General features: G+C 39.6%; 1 protein-coding gene across 2 annotated transcripts; it reads right to left on the bottom strand.

The window, feature by feature from the left end:
• Positions 1 to 406: 406 nt before the first annotated feature.
• On the bottom strand, positions 407 to 17,532 carry OMA1 (OMA1 zinc metallopeptidase). Of its 2 annotated transcripts, XM_066192906.1 has the most exons (9): positions 17,277 to 17,532; positions 15,998 to 16,499; positions 15,394 to 15,622; positions 14,743 to 14,916; positions 14,548 to 14,655; positions 13,210 to 13,338; positions 9,700 to 9,774; positions 7,901 to 8,050; positions 407 to 1,821 (listed from the first exon to the last, which is right to left on the bottom strand). In XM_066192906.1, the coding sequence occupies exons 2-9, from the start codon at positions 16,477 to 16,479 to the stop codon at positions 1,603 to 1,605; spliced, it is 1,566 nt and encodes a 521-aa protein (XP_066049003.1). In that variant the 5' UTR covers positions 16,480 to 16,499; positions 17,277 to 17,532; the 3' UTR covers positions 407 to 1,602. The 2 variants fall into 2 exon arrangements, with proteins under 2 accessions (XP_066049003.1, XP_066049004.1); XM_066192907.1 differs by lacking the exon at positions 17,277 to 17,532 and having other exon boundaries at positions 15,998 to 17,001.
• Positions 17,533 to 24,635: the final 7,103 nt, after the last annotated feature.

Consider the following 24,635-nt stretch of genomic DNA (forward strand, 5'->3'; position numbering starts at 1 on the left):
ATATGCAGCCAATCTAGACCCATATAATCAGACCTAGAATCATCAGCATTACACAGACATCAGCTTACCTCTGAACAGAGAAAAGGGACTTGCCGGTGTTTCTCAAAGGACCCAGCCTCATCGACTGAAGTCAGTGAAAGCATTACTTGTTTCACAATCTGTTTTTCCAACTAAAGTCATTGACAGCACTGAATAGGTAACTTTTTTCCTTCTTAAAAGCTTGCATTCAGATTTAAGTGAAGAAAAATGATTAAGTCTACCCTTCTCCACATAGAAAAAGAATGTTTCAAATTAGGACACACTGTAAAATATTTTGAATGTTTCCTTCAAGTAAGACAGTACCATTTATGAAAGAGATTTTTGTTTTGATCAAACGAGTAACAAAAAGCATAATAGCAAACACATCTTAACAGATGAAGGAACAGGATTTCCCTTTTTTATTTTCATTCACTGCCACCTTTCTACATCTTCCTTAAAGATCAACATTTCAGTATTTCCATCAACTGCTAAGTCAGGACAATTCAAACATGTGCAAACAGAGATTAACATGCTGGGTGCAGTGGGTCACCCATGCTGAAAGGCAGCGCTTTACCTACATTGTCCATTTTTGTCCCCAGGGCATAAAAAGTGTGGCTTCAAAGAGAGGGAATGAAGGAAGGGAGGGAGGGATGCTCAGCATTATATGCCAGTTTACTGAAGAGAAATCATCTTCATGATAAAGTCATCTGCAAAAGCTGTGCAGTTAAGAAACCTTGTATTTGTCTCCTATGTAACATACTCCACATCAGCAATCATTTCTATCCAAATGGATATATCCAAATCAAATGTTGTGGCAGCAAAACTGCCCTCTGATGAGGCACTCTGATCATTTAAAAAAGACAAGAGGCATCTTTGTAAAGCATCTGGTGCTACCATGATCCTTTCAGTGCCTCTTTCAGAACGAAGAATCCCCTGAAAATTATTTCACTCCTTTTTTTAAACTGAACTTGGTGCAACCCTTTCAGGCTACTTTGAAGAAAAATGTTGAATCAATCCACATTCTAAAATGCCTCAGAAAGAAGCAAAATCCCAGCAGTAAATCCACCTAATTAAGTGAGGGTGTATCTAGCCCATAGCTATTATCGCTTCTCAGCTTAATATTTTTAAACACCCTGTATGTGGAGCAGGCAGTAAGCTCTTCTCATTATTTCTCAAATGAAGCTGAGTTGATCTAACCCAAATTATGGCAAGATAAACCAGACAACCTAAGTGATGAAAATTGTACTTTTCCCTCTGCTTTAGGGACGCTTTTGGCTCATCTGTCCTCTGATCAAGGTGAGCCTGATAAAGCTGAAAATTACACTGTGTGACTGGATTGTATGAGATTATCTTTCCCCTGAGAAGTGATTTATTTTAGTAACTCTTAATGAATAAGAAACTTTCTGCTTCAACACGCTGCTCTTCTTCTGTGGGCATGGTTCCTTATTGCATTGAGTGAGAGATCACATAAAAGAAATGGAGAATCTGAGTGGCTACATCTTCTTCATGGTTCAAAGACGATTTTGTGTTATAAGATAGACCTTCAGGGACCACCAGTTTCATAAAACGTGAAAATTAATGTCATCAACTTGTGGGTTTAACTGCAAAAGTCACTGGCATATCTTCCACTTTTTGAGTGTGAGGAAAGTCCAGTTTTGGTTTTGAGGGATCTTGCTGTGTAGAATTTGGGGCTTCTCGACCTTTAGATGATTCCAGGAGATGTTGCATGTTAAGTCTGAAAATAAGGCGAGGATCTGGTCCAGAAAGAGATGGGCAGTTGCAGCTCTCTCTTATTTTAAGAGCCTGTGAACACATAGGAAAACAAATCAAGCTCATTCAAATAGGAAAAACAGGAAAGGTTTCAGTCAGTGACTTTGGCTTTCCAGTCAGGTTTGCATTTCCACATTGGTTAGTGTAATGATGAGCCTGAATTGTTACTGAACAACTTCTCAACAGAAAACAAGAATTCCTGTGACAAAATGTAGCAATATGGTAAAACAATGGGAAAAATGGAGAGTGAAATTATTTTCTCACACTGTGATCTCCAAGGATGGATACTCCGAAAGGTACAACATAACTAGACAGGAAGTTCTCTAATGTTTTGTGATACTTGTCCACATCAGTACCTTTTCATTTACATTCACATATAAACTAAACTTTTTGTAGCCCTTTCAGGCTACTTTGAAGAAAAATGTTGAATCAATCCACATTCTAAAATGTCTCAGAAAGAAGAAAAATCCCAGCAGGAAATCCACTTAGTTATGTGGGGGTGTATCTAGCCCACAGACTACTACTGCACTCAGCTTCATATTTTTATATTTATATTTACATTCAAATGTAAATGAAAATGACTACATCAAGAAAAAAAGAAAGGGCTCTGAATAATTTACTTCCTCTGATATGTTCTATTATTGAAGTAACTATATATAGATGTCTGACTCAAAAAAGGAGGGAAAATCTCCAATAACATAATGGACTTTTAACTGTTTGGCACAGAGATCCAGATGGTTCATCAGTATAGTTAAAATCCTGTTACACAAGTGAGCTCAACTCCAAGAAGCATTTGGAATTTTCCAAGTTTCAAAGTATTACGAGAATAATGTCACAGGAAAATAGTATCTCTAGAATAACAATTTCTCTGGATAAAAAGATCAGCAGAAAGAGACCAAACTTTAAGTTAGTCCTGCTCACTGAGAATGTGCCATTGCTTCCATTTTACAAGTAAGAAAGTAGAGGCACAAAGGAGGCAGAGAATCTCCCAGAGAACCAAAGTTCATTAGCACAAGCACATTCTCCCCAGATCATCCTGCCTGGCTGGCAATCTGAGAAAGGTAAGGCAGTGGATGAACCTGAAATCTCAAAGGCACTGTGGAGAAATTGATACCAACCTGTTCAAAGTCAGCTGTTTCAAAGGATGCTTAAGTTGTGTTCATTGTCACAAAGCTGAACATCCTTAGACCACACAAACTGGCAGCTCCTTGTGTGTTTGGCACACAATAAACTGATGCTTTGTAAGCAGCTGTACACGGAACTACTGGTGTCCATGGATCCTCCTATAACTCATTTAAACTAAATAAGGAAAGTAGATCCTGTGTATCATATAGCAAAATATTACATGTAGAACTCTACAGGGTTCTACATCTCCACTGGAAACTACTTTTTTGAGATCTGCAAAATGAAAGACCAGGACCAAAACAACTCTGATGGTTACCATTAATCAGTGTCACTGTGGGATGGTCACATTTGTTCAATATTATCTGTCTTGGCCTCAATTAACAGCATAAACCATGGGCAGATTTACATCCAGCTCTGGTTTTAATCCTTTCATAGAAAAACCAGTTCAAATGTACATTTTATTCCACTTTACTCCCTAACCATGGATTCTTGAAATGCAATGGCCAGACCTGTCCTGAGTTGTAGCCAGGTGCCTCCTGGCCAGAACTTGGAACTGCCAGCAGAAAACACACATTAATTAATTTGTTCTAGATGGATTCATGAGGAGGAAGAAAATAACACAGTTTTTTATAATAGCAGTCCTAGCATTGCATTATAGACAGAGCAGAAATTTTGAATCTGCTTTATATCCACTAGCTTTGTCTGAAACATCAAATCAAATATTCCAGTACAGCTCTGCATAAATATTTGCCCATCACTTTGAAGCACTTTGATATTCTTCCATGGGAGGCATTGGAAACATCTTACTACAGCAGACTTTAAAATAGAAGAGCAGAGCTTCTTAACTCTTTTTTTTTATTTTTTTTTTTGTAAGGAGGCTCCAAAACATATTTCTCCTCTAACTTTACTACAGTGAGCTGATGGAGTTTGCTGTAAATGGCTAGAAACAAACAGAATTTAAAATTAACAAATGGTTTTGGAAAAAGACACATTCCAAAATTGTAGCAAGAGTTTCTCCAGTTGTTTCTTGCTGAAATGTAAAATTCAAATTAGTGGATACACAAGTCTGGATTAGGCATGCAAATATTGTTCCTGTCTTAGTTTTTAAAAGATATGACAAAATCTTTCACAGCTTGTTTTTCTACAGCATGTTTGTCCATGTAGTCACCACATGTAACTGTACTGCTCAACACTCTTCAGTTTCAGTGACCAATTAATTTCTAAACTGATGTTCATGACAAACCAAGAGTTTTCTCTTGTTCTCTTCTAGAATGTAAACTGCTGCAAGACTGCATTAATGTGAAGCAATGTTATTCAAGGCAAAAGGGAATATAAAGATTTAGGCTGTATCCTGGAAAAAGCAACATAATCCTCTTTTAAACTAATTTAGCAATTTTGCATCTCTGGCTGTACAGTGCCTGACCTATTTCCATGGTTTCACTCACCTGAAGTCCCAACAGCAAAGATAAAAACCAAAGATAAAACCAGCACTTCAGGTGAACATTTTTACCCTGTGGATGTCTGAGTTCCTGCAAGGGGGTAGAAGGCAGCTATTGAACACCATCACCTCACATGACACTGAAAAACTCCAGATAAGGAAAGAAAAGCCATGTAAACTTGCCACCTCCTGCTCAAGATACTGTAACTACACATTGCAGTGAGAGCAGTCACCTGGCTGCTTGTTGGTTCAGGAGATCCCAAATAAAACATCCATCCTTTGGTTGTAAGTAACAAAGGTGAAGCTGATTTTCTTTTCTGTACTCTCACAGTCACCTCCTGCAATGTTCGGGAGCAGGGAAGGCAGAAGAATTAGGGAGGTCTCCCCCATCTTATCACCTTCATGTAAAGCTACCAGCAGAGACAAATAGAGTAATCAGTAATTTTTAGCTCCCAATATTAATCCTTCACACTGTCACAGACACCAGACTACCTGCTGCTCTCAAGCCCTTCCAGTCTTAATGAAGTAGCAGTAAAAAGATGATTAAAGGAATTGATAGTTTACTGAATAGAGAAGAAAAGCAGCTTATATATAATGTTAATACTTCCAATCTTCCAATGATGTTGGCTTAGGAAATAAAAACTGTGACAAAATAATTAATAACTTTATGGAAAGGATAGAAATGCAGGTCAGTGGGTTTTATTCTTATTTCCACATTGATAGGGCTTAATTAACATATTCTAGTACTAGAATAATCTGAAGTGATGTTCACATCATAAGCAAAGGGCAAATATACCAACCCACTTTGAAAAGGAAGGAAAATAAATGTTTCTCCCATATCAGAAGGCAGCAGAGGAAAAGGTATTAACCACACAAAGTTAATAAAAATAATAAGCAGCCAATGAGGATTTGACAAAACCAGGTGTTGCCAAAGTAAATGAATTAACTTTTTTTGAGAAGTTAACTGACCTTGTGAACAAGACAAGAAGTGCAATTGATAAAACCCAACTCCTTATTAGTCTCTAAATGGTCTCACCATGGCATTTTCACAAGAAAGTGGAAACAGGAGTTACAGTGAATCAAAAATGGAATCTGAGCCAACAACATGATGCTAAAAAAGCAAATGTCACATCAAGATGGATTTTTGTATCACAGGCAAGGCTCAGTAGATAACCTCCTGCTTTATTCAGTTTAGCTCAGGCTTCCACTGATGTAGTGCTGCATTGGAAACAGACATTGTAGCAAGTCAGAGAACATGAAAATAAAACATTGAGATAAACTAGAAGATTCTGTAGCTCCTGGCATTGCATTCCCACAGACTCTCCAGAACAATGATCATCCTCCCCCCCTACCACAAAATTACTTTAAGATTTCTTTTCCTGAAAATAAAATTAATCTCTCCATCCTCCATGTAGGAATTCTTAGAGATTTCAGTTTCCTGTTTAAGAGTATACTCTGTTCTCCTGGTTTACAATCAAACACTTCCCTGTCTGATGGGAAATACTTTAAAAACACAGCAAATCTTTCTCATGTGCTTTATTTCATTTCCAGGACAGCACCACTTTGTAACTCTTACAGAGAGCTTATAGCTCTCTTGTTCACTGATTCCTCAATGTGGCTGCGGCTTCCAGCTTGCTCAGAAAACCAGAGGCAAGATCTTTAACATTCCTTTGATTGGCTCTCAGTCTTTTCATTGCTTGAAAAGGATCCCTGTGATAGTCCCCCTTTAATTTACACTTCCTGAGACTGTTCAGTCACCTCATTGAGAAGTGACATTTCATTACTTGAAGAAAAATTCTCATTTTATATGATTGCATCCTGCTTAAAAGTCTGTAGAGAAATATTAGAGAAGTCCAAAAGTTTGTCCCTATTTGTCCCAGCTATAGTAGCTGCTCTAATAAGAGATGTATTGTCCTGAAAATCATTTCAGCTCCAAAACCAGCAGTCCATGAAACCCAATAATGCTCATGATGGATCTGGCACTGAGTCTTAAGAAGTACCAGTTTCTTCACAGAGAGATACTGGAGATAAAAAGGATTTTTTTGATAATCTGGCTTCTCTCCTGGGCTCTGAATATCTAATGGCAATTAGTATCTGGTAAACATCCTGTTTGAAAAAGCTCAAAGTGCATGAACAATGGAACAAAAAGGGGCTGATATTGAGCAACAATAAAAGCCTGGGATTCCCTTTCCATGCCTGGAATCCAGCCTGAAGGCAGCAGCTCCCACAAGAAGGAGAGTCAATGCTTCTCACAAGAAGCCTCCTCGTCACATTTTCTTTCATCTTTATTCCAGTTTTGTAGTGCCAACCTCACTTATCTTGTGAACCTGCTAAAAACAGGAAGCCTTCAGGCCCTGATTCCTCATCCTACTCCAAAGCATGTTTAAGGTAAAAAGCAAACAAAAACATCTCCTCTCAATTATCTTTTGGAAGATCTTCCCATCCTCCACTGCTCTTGGAAGTGAGAGTAGCTGTATAAAGATGAGGGTTGCTCCACCTGCTAAACTACGAGAGATGAGACAGAAACAACATCTCTACACACTTGCTCAGTTATTTAACTTATTTGCTCAAGCCTGGGGTAGAACATAAGAAATAATTTATTTCATTACCTCTTTATAAGCCAGTCAACAACTACATGAAAATAAACGACCCTGAACCATTTATGTTCAATCCAGCTAAAACTGAGGCTCCACAACAAAAATAATTTTTTATTCAGCTGCTCCAATGTGTTAGAAAATCCATCAAAAACATTCTCCCAGCCTGCTTTTGCAAAGTACAGACTTTGTGTGTATTAATTTGAAATATCCAGTCTAGCCACTCTCCAGCCTCCTACCCCTAATGCTGACTTTGATTTCTGCCATCATTTAGAATATTTACTGTATTCATTCTCATCAAAGGATTCATGAAACTCTTTTTGTTCTCCTTTGAAGTCAGCAAACACCTCAACATTTCAGTGCTCCCTCTGCCAATAAATCTTCAAGTGTCTTTACAGTTCAGAACTGAGAAAGACTTAAAGTGACAGAAAGTTTAAAAAAAAGAGAAGAAATTACTAGTTGGTTATAAAAAAGGGTATTTCCAAACACAGTTTAGCTTGCGGAAAAACAGGGTTGCAGTGGAGTGCTTTAACACTATTTTATTTTTTTATTTGCTACAAAAGCAAGAGAAGACAAGACAATGTAGGGATCCAACTTTAAAACTGCCTTTCCAAAATGGCAAAAAAAATAGAAAGAGTGGATGAGACCTGTGGCACTGCACATCTATACCAAAAGGCCTTCAAAAGCAAAAATATTACACTTTGATCCGAAATCAGGAAAAAAAAAAAACCAAACCACTTGGAATATAATTAAATTTTATCTGTGCTATCTTACTTTTCTCTCATTTAATAAAACCTTTAAGGTTGAAAGCTTTGCAATGGAGAATTTCTGTAAGGAGAAAGAGAAAGATAAGCGTGGTGCTATCAGAGTAAATTGTGAATCAATACCAGCTAATTAATTAATTAATATCAGACTACTCCTGGCGAGTTTCCTGAGAGGAGAAGAGGCTGCTCACCTCTGGGATGAGGCGGTCCAAGTGCTCAGCTCTGTTCTCATGGGAAGGGTGTGTGGAGAGCCACTCCGGCAGCTTGGGCTGCCCCTGGATGGTTTCTGCCAGTTCCATCTGCTGCCAAAAGACGCTGCTGGCTCTGACATCCACACAGGCCTGGCAACAGAAGGGAAATGGAAACAGCACTGTATGTGTAAAGGAATAAATGCACACTCTAATTGGTTCTGAATTACAAAAGACATCTTCAATTTTAAGTTTCAAAACTTGTTTAGATGGTCCTTATATCTGACAGGAAAAAGCTGTTCCAGAATATCTAAAAGCAATAAAAAACTCATGCAGACACTGGATCTATTCCTTTTAATATTTGTGCCTTAAAAACCTTAAACCTGAATTAAGAAAATTCAGGAGGAAGAAAAGGTTAAAAATTTTTGGCAAATACTTGGTCTTTACAAAAAAGCTCAGCTGCAAATTCTAAGTTATATTTACTAGAACAAATTAATCATCTCCACAGATTTAGGCAAATTTACAGGAAGAAGTTGAGAGTCAAAAATACAAGGTGCTAATAATTGATACTTAAATATACCTAAAAATTACCTGGAAATGCTTTTCTGTAATTGATTACACAGCCTTTCATGGGGGGTCTGTGGAATCCATGCCACAATAAAACAGTAATTCTGTAGAATTCCTGACTCTCTTCAAGAAGTATATATTTAACCATAGAAAGTCATAGAACAGTAACTTTTAGAATTGCTTTTGTGTATCACCACAGACTTCTCTATTTTTGCATTTAGGTTGAGAAGAAAAATAAATAAGATTTCTTACACTGACTTTTATTTGCTAAGAGAAAATAGAGGACAAGTAGCCAGAAGATAAGAAAATTACTTGCTCCCATTCCCCATCCCATGATAGATGTGGTGCTTTATCCTTTGAATTTATTTATTTGAATTATTATTATAAAAAGGTTATCTGCACAAGCAGAGAAATGCTCATATGTCACTTCACTTATTTCTTTCTGGTATGACCCTACTTTTTCAGCATTAGAAAGCAGTGAGCACAAACACAGCAATTACATTTTTTTAATGGATTATATTTTTCCCTTAGACACTTCAAGTTACAAATGCAGCTTTAATCCCAGAATCAAAGTTAATTTTAAAAACCTTTCCTTAAAGAAACATTAATAATTATTAAAAGGCAATTTTGCTTATGAAATATTAACACTAGATGGTGCTGCTCTCACTGGTATCTCACACAAGTCTATTGCACTTAGCCAGGAATCAACGAGTTGGTTCAGTTCCTTTAGTGTAGAATTAAATTCCACAGGGGAAAAAAAGTAACTGAAAAAATTAACTAAGAAAAAAAGTTGAACAGCTTCTGACCAAATTTTTGTCTTTCTTCAGCAAAGCTGTATTGTTGTTATGGCTGTATTTAGCTTAAATCCTTAAATCTTTACACAGAAATAAATTCTACTTATGGAAGATCCCCATTTAGAGTTCTCCTAGTTACAAACACACGGGGTTTTCTTCCAATAGCAACAAACTACACAGAAAGGAGACTGAGCAGGTAATGCACAACTTTACACACTTCAGTGTTATCACATACAATTAGCCAGAATGACTTTGTCTTGCCCTAAAAGCTATTTTATTTACCACTTCATAAAACTGCATTTCTTCAACAACTTACAGTTTACCTCCATATGAAGAATGAAACTCCCTCTGATTGTAACAGAAACTGAAAATGTCCAGGTTTTGTTTTTTTTTTTGCTAATTTTACTGTTATTGCTAATAAAACCAATCAGTTGTAGTTACCTTTGCTGCAAACTGAAGTCCCACTTTATCAGCTTCAGCCTCCAGGGTTCTGCTGTAGGGTCTGTCAAACATGAACTGCAAAGAAACACATCAAAGCTCTGTTCTTTGGTTTGGGGTGTGTACAAAGACAGAGCCTCATAGCTGCCTTTTAACCTTCTCAGAAGAAGTGGGGTTTATCTATCATGCTCACATTGCGTGTGATCAGTATTAATTTTCTTCATGTAATCTCTAATTCCATTATATGTAACTCACTGATCCTGTATTCAGTTGAAATTAATTGAAATTAGATATATTTTCATGGGCACTCTCAGCAGCCAATCTCATTTTGCAGCAGCTGAAATCTAAATACCAGCTTTTCAGCAGAATTTTTTCACTTCACTCTTTTATTGACATCAAGATTTCTTTCCTTGCAGCAACTGCATGTAAAAAAATTCCAGTGGTTCCCTAAACTTTTATGAAGCCTTTAAGCCTGGTATCATCTATTTCATATGGCAAACTGCCCACAATAAGGGATGCAGACATAAATATTTGCATACAGAAATCACTCCTTTGCCATGACTGTCCCTAACACAAGCAAATTGCCTTTGAAAAATCAAACTAGAAGACATAAAGCTGACCAAACTCCTCTCCCATTTTTCTAGAGCATGAAAATACACTAAGAGACAGGGGTAGCTTTCTCAAATGTAATTCATGTAGATTTGGGCAGCCTTAGCCTAGTTTGTCATGTTCTAGTAAATGCAAATCAGGACTTGTTTGAACAACCTGCTCCTGCAGAGATAAGGAACCTGTCACTACATCCTGCTTTAGTCATTCATTAGGAAATGTGAACTGAAGAATGACAAATGTGCAAGGTTAGAGAAGAGAGAAAGGTTTATTAGCTCAAAAAGGTTTTATCAGCTCTTTATTTAGCTATAGAAATTTGTTCTCCTTAGAAGTTTAAGGGGAAAAAACACCAAAAATCAAACAACAAACCACAAACCAGTTTGAAATTAGCACCAAAGAAGTAGTCCAGCCCCTTGAGTACATAAAGGTAACTGTAACTTTTTGTGCTTGCCAAAGTACTGATAGTTTTTCTTTCCTAAGTCAGAAATAGAAGCCAACCAAAGCTGGCTTTAAAAGCCAAACATGCTGGTTTAGAAGTAAGCAGAAATGAGGTCACTTTCTAAATTCTTAGCTTCCATACAGACCTTAAATCTTGCAATTATATATACATATTTTTAAATCCTCTGATGATAAAGTAATTGCTTGAAGTGGAATACATGTTTTTATTGCCTTGAAAAGTGCTCCAGGTATGTTGGTGCACATATATTCACTAAACAGCAAAGAAACCTCTGGCTAGTCTTTCATATATTCCTGAAACATCATTTCCTAGTCAGCCAGGTAAACTATTTGTTTAATTGTTAAACATTTTTTAGACAGGGAAATGAAATTGGTAACCTACAAAAGAGTCCTGAGGTATCTAACATACAGTGGTATTCACCAGCTACTGAAAAATGAAATTGTTTTTAAAATCTTTTGTGAATGTGCTGGAATGAAAAATTAGAGCTTCAAACCCTGATATAAAATCCTTGTCAGAAATTGGACACAAAGAAGAAAACCAATTTGATTCTTCAAATGAATTATCAGAGCTGCCTGTGTATGTTGAGGAAGAGGAAGTTCCAGGGAGGTTGACTAGCCAAAATCACCAGTTTTCACATGAAATACAAAACTTATGGTGTGAGGTGGACAAGAAAGGAGCATGAAGCACTGCATCTGTGCATACATCTGTACATGTGTGGGGGGCAGGAGAGAAACTCAGAGTCATGCTTGGTGTTACTCCAAGAATAATTCCTAGGCTTTAGCTCCCATAGAAAATAACTGCTGCTCTCTGACAAAGCCAATATGCTTCAGTCCACAAATACACGTTTAAGGAACAACCCCAAAGAAATGTCATAAGGAAAGTTAACAATCTATTAAGGAAAGAAAACCCATCAGCTTTGGGGCAAAGGCAGAACTGGAGCTCACATGCCCAAAGGCCTACAAGGAATCACTGGGAAGCACTTTGAGTCAATAATAAAAAATGCACAATAGTCAGCAGGTCAAGAAGTCAAGCCTCTAAGGACATAAGAGAAAAACAAATATTGAAACAGAAGCAAGTACCAGAGCATGGCTTAAACAACCCTTTCACTGAATGGTGCTAAAGCTTTAAAAAGCAAAATACAGTTAAAGAAGAAGAGGAAGAGAAGCATCCTGAGAAACTGTGCAGGATGATTCACTTACACGTGAACACACCAGGCAAATAATGAGTGAGGAATACAGACACTTCACTCCTGGGTGACTAAAAAAATCCGAAATTTTCTTTTCAGCTTCTTTTGTCTATGGGATGAAAGCTTGGCAAGTATTTATCACTTCACATTACTGAAGTTTGATCAGCCTTTTAAACCAGGACAGTATCCCATAGGTGATGTTTCCTTTGCACAGGACTTAGAGCTTTAACCCAAATTCTCTTTTCAATCTAAACCCCAATCCATGATGCTGAAATACCCAGACTCTGTGGAGAGGAGAAGAGATGCTGACAGGGAGTTGAATCTTGCTGTCTGAATTATGAGCAGTCTCAGGATTCATTCACACTTTGTTTTTGCCAAATTCAGCTCTTCAAAATGCTGGCTAGCATTCATCAATGTATTGGTTTCTTAGCTCCTTGTGCAAATATCCAAGCTCTTTAGAGATAATTTATGTTCAGAATCCACACATCCACCCATTAGCATAAGAAATACCAAAACAGATTGGTTATGTTTAATTTCATGTTTTTGAGGAACTGGGGGAAGTCTCAGGAAAAGCATCAAGTCAAAGAGATCTTTCACTTTAATTCAGATTCCCGTTTTATGATCTAAGCACATTTCTATTTAAAAACCACACATTTTAAAAAATAAATGGATCAGTAACTGTCCAGAGAGTAAATTAAACTGCTGAAGAAAACTGGCACCAGGAAGGCTCTGAATTTTACTTTGCTGAAATATTTTCTGGCTGAAAAGATTATTTTAGTAACTTCTACTATGGCATGGTTTATATAAAGGGTGTTCAGATTCTCAATTTTTTAATCTTGGAAACCATTCTTATCACTAACAATATATTTAAAGAATTCCATATATTTTATTTGGTTTAGGAAGAATTTAACTACTTAAAATAAAAACATGGCATTTTAGCATATATAACTTTAAAGGGCAAGTTACCTTCCTAAAAGACAATCATCTGTCTTAATTGGCAAGCAGGTTCCTGCAGCCTGTGCAACTAAATCCAGTCATTTAGGGAAACTTAAAATTCTTCAACATGACAAATGAAAATCAACATCGGCTAAAGCAGAATCAGATTTATAAAATCATATCTCATTCCATAACAGACTCTAATATTAATTTTTGCTTATATTTCTCCCCTTGTTTTTTCCCCACAAATTTACTGTTTAATGTAGCAAAAGAATAAAAATATCTTTCCAAGGAAATCAGGCAGGACAATAGAAAAAGTCAGTCTTACCTCCTGCAACTTGCTCTGAATCCACTGGCCAACAACTGCCAAACTATCACGAGGACAGATGGCCCAAATCATGGTGAGAAAGATGAGGGAGAGGAAATCCAAGAAGTGAACCAGGCTGGCTTTCTCTGCCTGCGAACAGAAATTGTCCCATTTTCACTCCTCACTGTCTGACATTTCTCTAGAACATAACAGAATTTGGAAACACTTTAAAAATCACTGATTTTTTTCCCCCTGCGGAACCACAGGAGCAGGACAAGAAAAACATTCCCTGCTTGGACCAAAAAAAAGAAAAAAAGGAAAAAAAATAATTTGGATACAAGGTACTTTCAGGCCAGAATTCACATGAGCTGCATAAATAGAACTGGAACAAATACATTCTGCCTATCAGCCTCTCTGAGAGATCCAAAGCTTGAGGTAGGACGGAGGCAACAAGCAGAAAAAGTTCTTCAGTAAAAAGGCCATGAAACACCTCAGCGTGAGTGAAAAATCTATAAAAAGACCTCAAAGATTGTTCTTTACATTAATTTGAGGAGAGATAAGACATCACTGAGACAGGATCACTAATGGGATAAGGGGACAGGACACATAATGCATTTATCTTTTATTTTTGCTGCTTGCCATTAAATTCAGAATCCAAGAGATTATTCTGTTTTCCAGAGCTCTACTTGACATTGCAACAAATTGATCAGAGCATTTACAAGCAGGATCAGACAATACTTCTCTCTTGTGCCAGCTGGGTGACACAGATTCCATACAAAAAAGATCAGTTCTTCTTCTATTATCAGTATTTTTTAGAAGTTTAAAGGGTTGGTTGGCTGCACCAAGCCCAAGAAACCATGATGTGAACTGCTGCTCACACAGAATCACACAAGAACCAAGCTCTGGGTAGTCTAGAATTTGACATTCTAAAACTGTGTGCTACAATAATAACAGTGTCAAATATTTAAAGATACTTTTAAAAAGTGTATCCACTTCCGCAGGTATGTACAATTATTGGAGTAACAGAGTTGCTGAGTAACTCCAGTTCTTTATGTCTGTGCTGTAAGAGAGGGATCTGCAGACCAAGCTCCAAATGACTCTTCAAAGTGAGTCAGAATCCACCTGGATAGCTGGGAATAAAGCCCTGGCAGCCTTTGCGTCAGCAGGGACCACCACAGGTCTGTTGACAGTTATTAAGTGCTACATGAATAATAAGGATCTACTCATTTCAAAGTAAATTCTGCATTAATTAGATAGAGTCACACTGAAAACTTGGTTGCTAATGATAGGGAAAATCATAACTAGAGTAATTAAAATTAATAATTTAAGAATATTAGACAGCTTTCTTTAAAGACTTACTGCATGTTCCAGCACAGCGTGAGCTATTTCATGTCCTAAAATAAACGACAGCTGATGAATATCAGAAACTGCATCCAGTAACCCAGTAAAAACAAACACTTGACCATTCTGTAAACAAAGAGAATAAAAATTAAGTGGGAGACATATCAAGTGCTGTTTCAATATTATTACTTCTCTGTGTGGTGTAAAACTTACTGGAAGCACAAAAGCATTTACACCTGGTTCATCCACCACATGGATAACCCACTTGAGAGCTGCCACTTGGGGGATGTCCTTGTTGCTTTCAGACAAGTGCCCAACAACTCTCTCCACAACCTGGTAGCGTGCATCTGTCTCAGGCAACATTTGACTTTTGAATTGCTCCATCCACTGGGAAAAAAAAAAAAATCATTGGTCCTAATTTTTAAGGTAGAAAAATGTATACAAAACGTGTAACAAATATCTTTGTTCTGTTCTTCCCTCGTGTCTCTGACAGATGGGAATATGGATACATTTGGATATGGTTTACCAAGTTTCACCTTACAACAGGAAATCACAGAAATCAAAATTACAAGGACAAGTCCAATGGACAAGAAACAGTTAAGAATGTTTGCTACATGCATGTTATGTGCTTGTAACCATTATGTGCTCCTCCTGGAAAGGGAATTCTAAAAAATTCCCTTTAATAAAAAGATGGGGACAAGAGGAGATAGTGGATGAAGGGACTTTGCAGGTTCTGAGCATGAAGTTCAAAACCCATCAAGGACACTAGGAGGTTTGTTTGCCCATCTCATTAACAGGATTGTCTCATCACTTTAAAAAAGCAACAGTTTTTGAGTACTTTCAATTTCTTGTCTAAAATCTTACCATATCATATTCCATCTGTGACAGTTCCCTGAAATGCTCTTTGCCAAACACCAACAGTCGAGCTCGCCCAGTGATGGGTGTCTCCTCCAAGTGGGTGAAATAAAACATGACAAATATAACTCCTAAACTGCTGACACCCAGCAGGATCTTCCATTTGTTTTTTCTTGCACTTTCTTTAAAGAGCTCCCTTTTATTAGGAGGAAGTGCCTTCCACCATTTTCTTATGCTCCTGTAAGATACAAACAGTGTTAATTCAGGACTTAGTTGAAAAGAAATTTGTTACTGTATTTTCTAGCACAGCCTCATCTCATGTAGGAGCTTGTGGGGGGTTATACTCTAACTGGCTTCCACTCCACTGCATTTCTTCCCTCCCACAGAAAAGGAATGCCCCTCAGTGTCTTGGTTCATCTCCCTCTACCACATGTAAATGAGAAGAAAAAGAGAAAAAAAATAAAACTAACACCTCTGATAACGGAAAAAATGCCACCTCATTGTTGAGCAAATTGTCAGTCAAACAACACTACAAACACGCCTGCCATCCTCCCCACACTCACACTTTGCATGATGGATCTTGGGCTAAGAGGAAAGTAACAGAGTGTTTTACCTGCCAAGAATGATGGCAAATAATTTCTGGGCTGGTTTCACAATAATCCAGAAAAGAGGAACTGGTGCAGCCTGCAGTGATGGTGATGTGTGAAAAGACCTGTTGATCTGAATGTTCCAAGCAGGAAAGTGACCTGGGGGTTGCTCTACAGAACTGATCTGGAGCGATGGCTGAGAAGACTGGGAGCACAACCTTCCCGAACTGTGGTGTGCATTCCTGTCACTTGTATGTGGGACATCCAAAAGGCATCTCAGTCCCTTATCAACGGTGTTTCTGTAGGAGTCAGGGTTTCCAGTCAAAAACCAGTTTCTATCATTTCCACTCAAATCCAACCTCTGGCATCTATTTCTGCCACCCTGAGTTCGGCACCATCCTGTGTGAGACCTGGAGAGATTATTGCACTTCCGCTGCTTGCACAAAGAAGCCAAACGAGACAAAATACAGTTCCTGCCCGACAGCTTTAGACCACAGATGATATTCATAACTTCTTTGGTTGGTTACCCTGAAACAAAGAAAAAAAAAGAGCAGACCGCTATTAAGAAGCTCACCCAAACAAGAAACTCCTCATCGTTATTCCATTTCCTCCGAACGGATGGATACTGTGTATTAGTTTGTCAACATCTACATTGCACAAAAAAAAAGGTCACAGTCACAACTGCATCCGGTTACAGTTGTAAGACATCAATCTGCTTCCGACTGTGAAAGAGATCAGTATCTTGCACGTCTGAGAACAAAACAAGGTGTGATTTACTGTTTTCCTTTCACTTTTATTACTACCAGATCAGAGTGACTTGCAGGCGTCCCCTGCGGGTCATCACCGTTCCGCACTGGGCTCCTGCCCACCCGTGCCATTCCTATACACGAGGAGAACCAGGATCTGTGAGCACACTGCTCGTACTTTCTCCTGGACTAGAAACGCAACAGAACGAAACCAAGTCTCCGCCAGCCGGGAGCCTCTGGCTGACGGACATGGAAATATCTTGGCACGGACAAGACCCGGGCCCTCCCGCCCGAGGGGCCCCGCCGCCGTCATTTTCATCCTCTGGCTCAGATCGCGGCCTCCGCTTCTCCCCCAGCCCCTCCACCCTCGGGGGTAACCGCGATTATCGTGACGTGGGCTGATGTGAGGAGCCGGGAGTGGGGGATGAGGGAGACGGCTCACTGTGAGGCGCCCGCCCGGGTAATGGCGGGCGGGGAGGCGGGGGACAGCTCCGGCCTCCTCACAGCTGCACGTCCCAGGGACCGGGAACGACCTCCTCCGCCGGGCTCCCCTACTCACCACCGCGGGAGGCGGCGGCGGAGGGGCCGGACCGCGGAGCCGGTGTCGATACGGAGCCGGGGCGGAGGGCGAGAGGCGGGAGGGGCGCCGCGCCGCTGCAGCGGCCGCCGGGGCCCCGCGTCCCTTCCCTCAGGCGGGGCCGCCGCCGTTCCCGCCGCCGCCGTTCCCCTCAGGCGGCGCCCGCCATTTTGTGGCAGCGCGGGGAGCAGGGGCGCCCCTCGCCAGGCGCGGAGCCCGTTCTCCCGAGTTCCTTGACCCTGGCTTTGCCCGCACTGTTTCAGTGTCTTCTGGTTGCAAAACGTGGAATATGTCAGGATTGTTTTAAATCAGGGTGTTCTTTGATGTAAGATCTTTGTACGCTTTGAAGCCTCAATCAGTGGAACAGGCGGCAGCCAGCTTTCCCTAGTCAAGGACATCCGGGAACCAAGAAGGTTTAAGGATGTAGTAAATAAAGATGCTGCTGTGTATCTGTGTGTACATTGCTAACCCTGCAGAGTACTCGAAGTTCGTGTACCCTATAGCTGAACTATGATCATTATAATAATAAAAATCATACCTACAAGTGAAAAAGACCCTGCCCAGATGAAGACGCTTTCCCTGAGCATATGTAGAAGTCAGCTGTGGCTTTGTAACTTGTATGTAAATTAGTAATCAATCATAATAGAAGGGCTGTGATTGGAAAGTTACTAACTGAATTCCTGCGTAAAAATAATGGCGGGGAAAGTCTGGTGGTTCTGCTTGATTTGTGGACTCTGAGAACGGGAGTGCAGCTCGGAAATAAAAAGTATCTCAAGTGTGTAATTATTGCCTTGTTGCACACCAGGTAACGCAATCCTATTTTGTGGGCAACAGCCTCACGGCTGAGAGCGGTCCCTGAGTCGGGACCTTCTCACTTTTGCAACTCCCTGAAAGTAGTTTGGAGCCGGGTGGAGGTCAGTCTTTGACCCAAGTAACAAGCGTCAGGACAAGGCAAAACGGCCTCAAGTTGGACCAGAGGAAGTTTAGGCTGGACGTGAAGATCAATTTCCTCACAGAAAAGGTGACTAAACATTGGGATGGGCTGCCCAAGGAGGGGTCCAAGGAACCACTGGATGTGGCACTCAGTGCTCTGGGCTGGTTGACAAGGTGGAGATCTGTCACAGGTTGGAATCGATGATCTCAGAGGTCTTTTCCAACCTCATTGATTCTACAGTTCTGGTTTTGGGGACCTGAAATGGGAAGTGATTCCTGCTGCCTAAGGGCTGGTGACACCCCTGGGCAGGGAGCAGTCAGATCTGCTGCCATGGTAGGAGCAGAAGTGATGTTTTCCCCAAGAAAATGGCAAGCTGCTAACTCAATGTGTAGCTCTTGTCCTACTCCTCTGGCTGGCAAATACATCTTGAGCGATGTGATGTGAAAAACAGGTTATTTGCTGAGGGAGGGTGAGGCTGGGATGTGTGGTAATGACAGGGCAGCCCAGGCTGCACATAAGCCCTGGTGCCTTGAATGTAAACAGAGGCCCTGTTGTTGTGGAAGGTAAAGAAACACAAATCTTTGCCTTCCCGAGCCACATCCTCTGTGTGTGAGCACAGCTGAGTATTGTTCAGTGTTTGTTGAGGTACTCCTTATTCCTCCCTTTTTTTATTACCAGAGCCCTCCTGTGACAGTTCTTAGGCGCTGATGTTCATTGCCAAGGGAAATACGTAGTGACCAATTGTTGCAGTCCAGGCCAAGAAGGAACTATATTTAATGATAATCTTATAATTTCCTCTGACACAATTCCTTTAAGACCTGCCCGGGCTCCATTATCATAAGAAACACGAAGAGTAAAATCTGTCAGTCAGTAACACGGCATTAATTTTTGTGGCTGTCTGCTCCAGTCACAAAAGCAGCTGAGCTGTAGCAGCAGCACTTTGTCTAACCCAAGGCTTGTGTGTGTCCCAGCTGCCAGGCGATGAAGAACTGGGATGAAAACTCTCAATGTCCTTACTAGACTTTGTATTTGCTTACTTTTCTTGTTTTCTCTCTCTAGAATTCTCCGTTCCTAAGCCATTAAGGCTTTCTACCATGTCTTCTGTCATTTTCCCACCTCAGTGTCTCCACCTTTTATTGAGTTGGATAAAGGCATACCGGTTTGGGGGTTTTTCTTTGCACATTTCTTTTTGCAGTTATTTGTTTCTCCAATGCATTGTTTAACTCAGTCTGCATGGAGGATATAGGAGCTATTCCTGCATCCCTGACATGGCTAAATTCTTCCAAAAATCAATGGATGTTTTGAGTGTGCAAGGATAGGGCTAAAAGTTGTATTCTACATTCTGCACTTCTAAAGTTTCCCCAAATATCATAGCTTGCAATTAAAACTTCAAAGCAGACAAGCAGTAAATACAGCACAGGTAATTATAATCTATCAAATACCAGCACTAAATATATCTCTAGATGAAAATCTGGTAAACAGTTGTGCAATTGTAAAGTTGTAGTGGTTTTTTTTCCTCTAAATAGATGTGTAGTGGAAAAAAACATTCTAACTTGTAATTTATACTATTGCTTCTCTTGAATTTTAATGAAGATGTGTGCATACAACTTTTTTTTTTTTCCTAGAGGAAATAAAATAGAATGTTCTATGGTAAAGAGAGGTAGATTAAGACAGTTTTGTAGCTGAGTTTTTCCTTACAAGCCTCATCTCTTCTACAAAAACAACTGTAATTCTTATTTCAGAAGAAGACCAGAAAGCAAATTTAAAAATTTTAAGAGCACAGAAGACCTATTTAGAGGTCATAAGTGATTTCCTAAGTACAATTAAACAATTAAAACCTTACCAGGTACAATTTTCCTGTCTGGGTGTGTCCATTAGTATTTGTGTATCTCTTTTATATAAGTAGTTGTTCTGAAATGAATGAGGTTTTTATATGTATGAAATTACACAAGCAAATGCCAAATCCGATAAAAGTAATGAAAAGTGTTTTTCTGTGCTTGGTAAACAGATACTTCGTATTTGGTACTAAAGTCTCTCTGCTACCAATTTTGATCATCACAATTAAAAAGCTGTCAGTTAAAATATACAGTCTTCAGCTTCAAATTAAAAAAAACCCCACTATAAAATATTAAAATATTTGGCACTTATATAAATCCAAGGAAAGCTTATTAATTGATAGTATAGTAATTCAAGTTTCAGCGTAATTCACTTCTGCTCATGAATGCCAGGCTAAAATCTTGGCTGAAAAAATGCACTCCGTCACTTTTGGCAAGTCAGAAATTGGATTTAATTCCACTTAGTCTGTTTGGCCAGTTGAAATATCAGGAGTTCACGTTAATTTAAAAGATCAGATGATGCTTTTCATTAGTACCAAGATTTTTTCCAAATGTTGTGCACTAGAATATCCTGCCTTGATACACTGAGTGTGTTATGTACTACCTGTCCTTTGCCCTCCTTTCCCCACTGAGATACCAGTAAGAGGATGCTCTTCAAGAATTTAATAGGTATTAACTATTGCTGCATATTATCTCTGTTGCTGATGTTTTTTAAAAAGTAGATTTAAAATCCAGAAAATGAAGTTACTGGACCAAACAGAAGTTTACTATCAAACTGTTCCTCTAAAAGTTGTCATAAAATTCAATGCCGAATTTAATTCCAAAACACGTGTGAAGAGGTTGTAAATAAGGAGTGATCTTTTCGCTGCCTTCTAATTGTTCCAAATAGCTTTTCTGGGTGTAACCAGAACAGCAAAAGTGCTGAGATTTCTCACTTCAAGCCCTCCAAGAACAGGCATTTATCTCAAAAGATAAATTTGTCTCCAAAGAACCACCTGAAAAAGGTTGGGTGCATACACCGCCAGTACTGCTGGGCTCACATGTAAAAAACCTCAGCGGAAAATTAGCAGTGCACATTTTCATAATTCAATCTTTCATTTAGATAATGCAAAGCCTGCCTAATTGTTTCTGTGGCGCTTGACTGGTGCTGGAGTGGGGCTGTAGGAGTGTTATCCCCCAGGGACCAGGGATCATTGTGCAAATGACATGTGGATCTCGTCAGGCTGCCTGGCGTGGATGACATTTTAACTAGGTAAAGCCTGGTACAAGAGATTTGGTTAGAACTGCTGAAAAATAATAGTAGAAGTTCTGGAAGCTCATTTTCCCTGCTTTGATAGCAACGGTAATGACTAAAGATTAATTTTAGCATTGACCAAAAAAAAAAAAAAAAAAAAAAAAAAAAAAAAGATGTAATTGCAGTATTTAAAACCCTGAGGCAAATCAGTGGAAATGCTTTGGAAAGGATAATTATACCTGCACGAGGAAGAAGATTTGTTTAATAGCATTAACTGGCCCAATTAAGGAGAAGAGGAGGAAGGGCCAATCTGTTACTTCTTTAACTGTTCATTGAAAAAGTGATTTCCATATTCCAGCAGTAGAAATTTGTTTGGCTTTTTCCAGGGTGATTTCCCAAGGTTTAAACATTTCAAGAACTATTGGAGGGATCTTGTCTCCAGCTGTCAATAACATCCCAGAGGTGCAGGTGTTTCACCATCCCAACAAGAGAGACCTCGATGTATTTACACGGCAGTTGTTAAGATTCTCATCTGGCATAATCCCAGTGTAAACATCCCTAAGAGATTACTCTTAAGTAGGGGAAGATGGGACAAAAAGATGTTTGCAAACAGATGTTTGCTGTTCCACAACAGGAGAAAATTTGATGGTTTTGCCACTGATAAGAGCAAGAGGCTGCAGAGTGATGAGTACAGAGGAGGATCTGCTGCCACCAGGTTTTCCCAAGGGCTCTGACAGGGATGTGTGTGTTTAAAGTAGGAGTGGAACACACAGGTGTGTGCACACACCAGCACCTACAAACTGACACGGGCATTTTGTGTCAAAGAATTCCAGGGTGCACACTTGGAGATAGAGACAGACATGGATTTTACCAGGGGGAGTAGAGAGAACAGAGTTTAAGAGGGTTTTAATCCTTATCTTTCATTTCCTCGCTGTAGTGCTGCTGTTGCTTCTGGCACTGTCCTCAGATCGTGAGTGGTACAAAAGTTTTCGTTGCAAGCGAAGGCCAAAGCTCACTTTGTGCAGTTGCCCAGGGGTAGAGGCACTGTGTACAAAGGGCAGCACTGGCTTCTTCAGACTTGGACTGCAGAGAGGGGATTTTTTTTCTCTGCATGGGTTTAATTTGAGCTTTCCAAGGCAGCCAGTTGGAACTGCAGATCCTAATTTAGGCAACAGCCAGCTCTGGCATTGCTAGAGCAAGCACATCCCGTTTTTAACCCAAGCAGGCAACAGCACAAAGGAACTCTCTGCTATCACCCACAGGACCCAGAGCCCACTGCAGAGAGCACAGGGCCTAATCACTTAAATAAAATGAGCAAACATTCCATTAAAACGGGATGATGTAATCAGGAAAAGGATAGCTAGAACTTTTAGAGTTAGCAACTTCAAAATCGGAATAATAAAAAGCGTCTTCATTTTGCAAAATTTAAAGCTGAAAATGGGCTCATTGTCTCTTTTTCAGTGAGAACATCAGGAGTGGTAAGGAAGTCAAACAGGCAGAATGTGATGGGCTGTTACAGGAAAATATGTGATCTGCCATGTGCAAAAAAGGTTTGGTGTAAGAGAAATGAGTACTCAGCAGGAGCAATGGATCTGTTTGGTTTACTCAAGTCCACATCCTAACAGCAGCTCTACACAGATTTATTCAAGTACAATTATCTAGTCCAGGGTTCTCTGAGTCCTGTACTTCAATGAATCTCGTTCTGTTGATTAACTGCAGATCCCTCATCCCTCCTATTAACCAGCCTAGTGCGTTTCCAGTCCCTGACCAATGTGCAGTCCACTGCTCCTGAAGGACTAGCAAAGACATAACCAACCACGGCTTTTATGGGGCAGTCCTTTAATGAATAATTAAAGTTTGAATGGCACCACAGCAGCCTCTCTTCTACTTCTCTACAATCTCAGCTACTGAAAAGAAAAGCAGGAGCCAAGGAAAGATGCTGACACTGTTACCTGTAAAGATTTTTTTCAACAGTTAGTCACTTTTGCCTCTTCTACTGAATATTATGTCTAAATGTTTATATTGTAATATAAAATCTCATAAGTCACCTTGAAAGTTGCATTTTTTTCTATGATGAAAAAGAGATAAATGCAAGGCTTTGAAAAGACTGGTGAAAGCCACCGTAGATCTTGAGAAAAGACTACATCTCAGGATCCCTGATTGAAGGACAGCCCCAGCCTCTCAAACACATGCCTTTGATCTGCTCTGCCTAAGTTAAGAAACTGGTTAAGCAATGTACTTGGATGATTTTTATTCTCATCCTACATTTTTTTAGCTGAGGGCTTCTCAGCTCTAGATTTTTAATCTAGTCTGTTTTATAAATGGCTACTTGCAAAATTATGTGGAGTTAGACTAAGTCCTGAGTTTTCCTGTGACATGGAAAGATCCAGCCTAGATCTCAAATTCTCACTTCATCTTCTCTCAGACATGTGAGTATTCCTGAATGACAAACAACCAGCTTTAATGTGTTGCTGTAAGGCACACAATGAATTATAGACCCTGCTCCAAAACTGTGAATGTATTAATGCTGCTGCTGCAATTGCATAAAAATCTTATTTTGGGAAAACGTGACACATCTGCCCCAAACAATGTACCCAGGATTTTCCAGCAGGTAAGTGAACAAGTGTGAGGTCAAATGGAAATGGTGTATGTTGAACCAAATGTTATTACCCAACAGCGTCTATAAACAAAGGCAGGAACAAAATCAAAACCAAAGTGCCCAGGTGGAGCAGGAGCTGCTGAAGGAAGCAGATGAGAGTGATGGACTTATCCCTATGCAGCACAGAGAATGGAACTGACAATATCCCAACATTCAACAATCAGCATTATTTCCTTTAAAATGTCCTTCACAGTGGGTATAACTCTCCAAACCAGGAATGCAGCAGATGAGTAGGTAGCAAAGCAGTCCAGTTGTGTGTTGGCCAAATTCCAAGTTCAGTAATTACACTCTGCTCTTAAATTCCCCCCGCAGCTCAGTTGGAATAAAGCTCTTTTTCAGCCTGTCCCGGAGCATTGTGTAGTGTTTCTGTGAAGCTGTACAACACTGAAAAATATCTCCTCATTAAAATTGCCCAGGGAATTTAGGTAGACAGAAAGCTATTACCAGAGTTGGAATGTGGGCAGAACACCAAGGTTAGCTTACACTTGCATGTGGATCAAGGGATCTTCGCTGATGAGGAGTGTCAGACCCTTATTAAAGAGCACAAGTGGGAATAGCTCACTGTGATGCCTGAATACAAACCTGGGAACTCGGGAACTCCGCACCTGGAAGCGACCCAACACCTGGGATGTTTCCTAACAAATCAGTCTATAAAAGCCTCTGATGTTGCAGAGTATCT

This window comes from Chamaea fasciata, unplaced genomic scaffold (genome assembly GCF_029207755.1).
Source record: "Chamaea fasciata isolate MVZ Bird 193981 ecotype frontalis unplaced genomic scaffold, bChaFas1.0.hap1 SCAF_10, whole genome shotgun sequence".
Taxonomy (NCBI): domain Eukaryota; kingdom Metazoa; phylum Chordata; class Aves; order Passeriformes; family Sylviidae; genus Chamaea; species Chamaea fasciata.

Bases quoted from the DNA above. Each gene is read 5' to 3' on its own strand.
- OMA1 (XM_066192906.1), bottom strand. From the start codon at position 16,479: ATGAATATCATCTGTGGTCTAAAGCTGTCGGGCAGGAACTGTATTTTG. The intron at 14,656-14,742 runs GTAAGTTTTACA...CTTTGTTTACAG, and splicing joins TAAATGCTTTTGTGCTTCCA to AATGGTCAAGTGTTTGTTTT. The intron at 8,051-9,699 runs GTAACTACAACT...TTCTGTTGCCAG, and splicing joins GACTTCAGTTTGCAGCAAAG to GCCTGTGTGGATGTCAGAGC.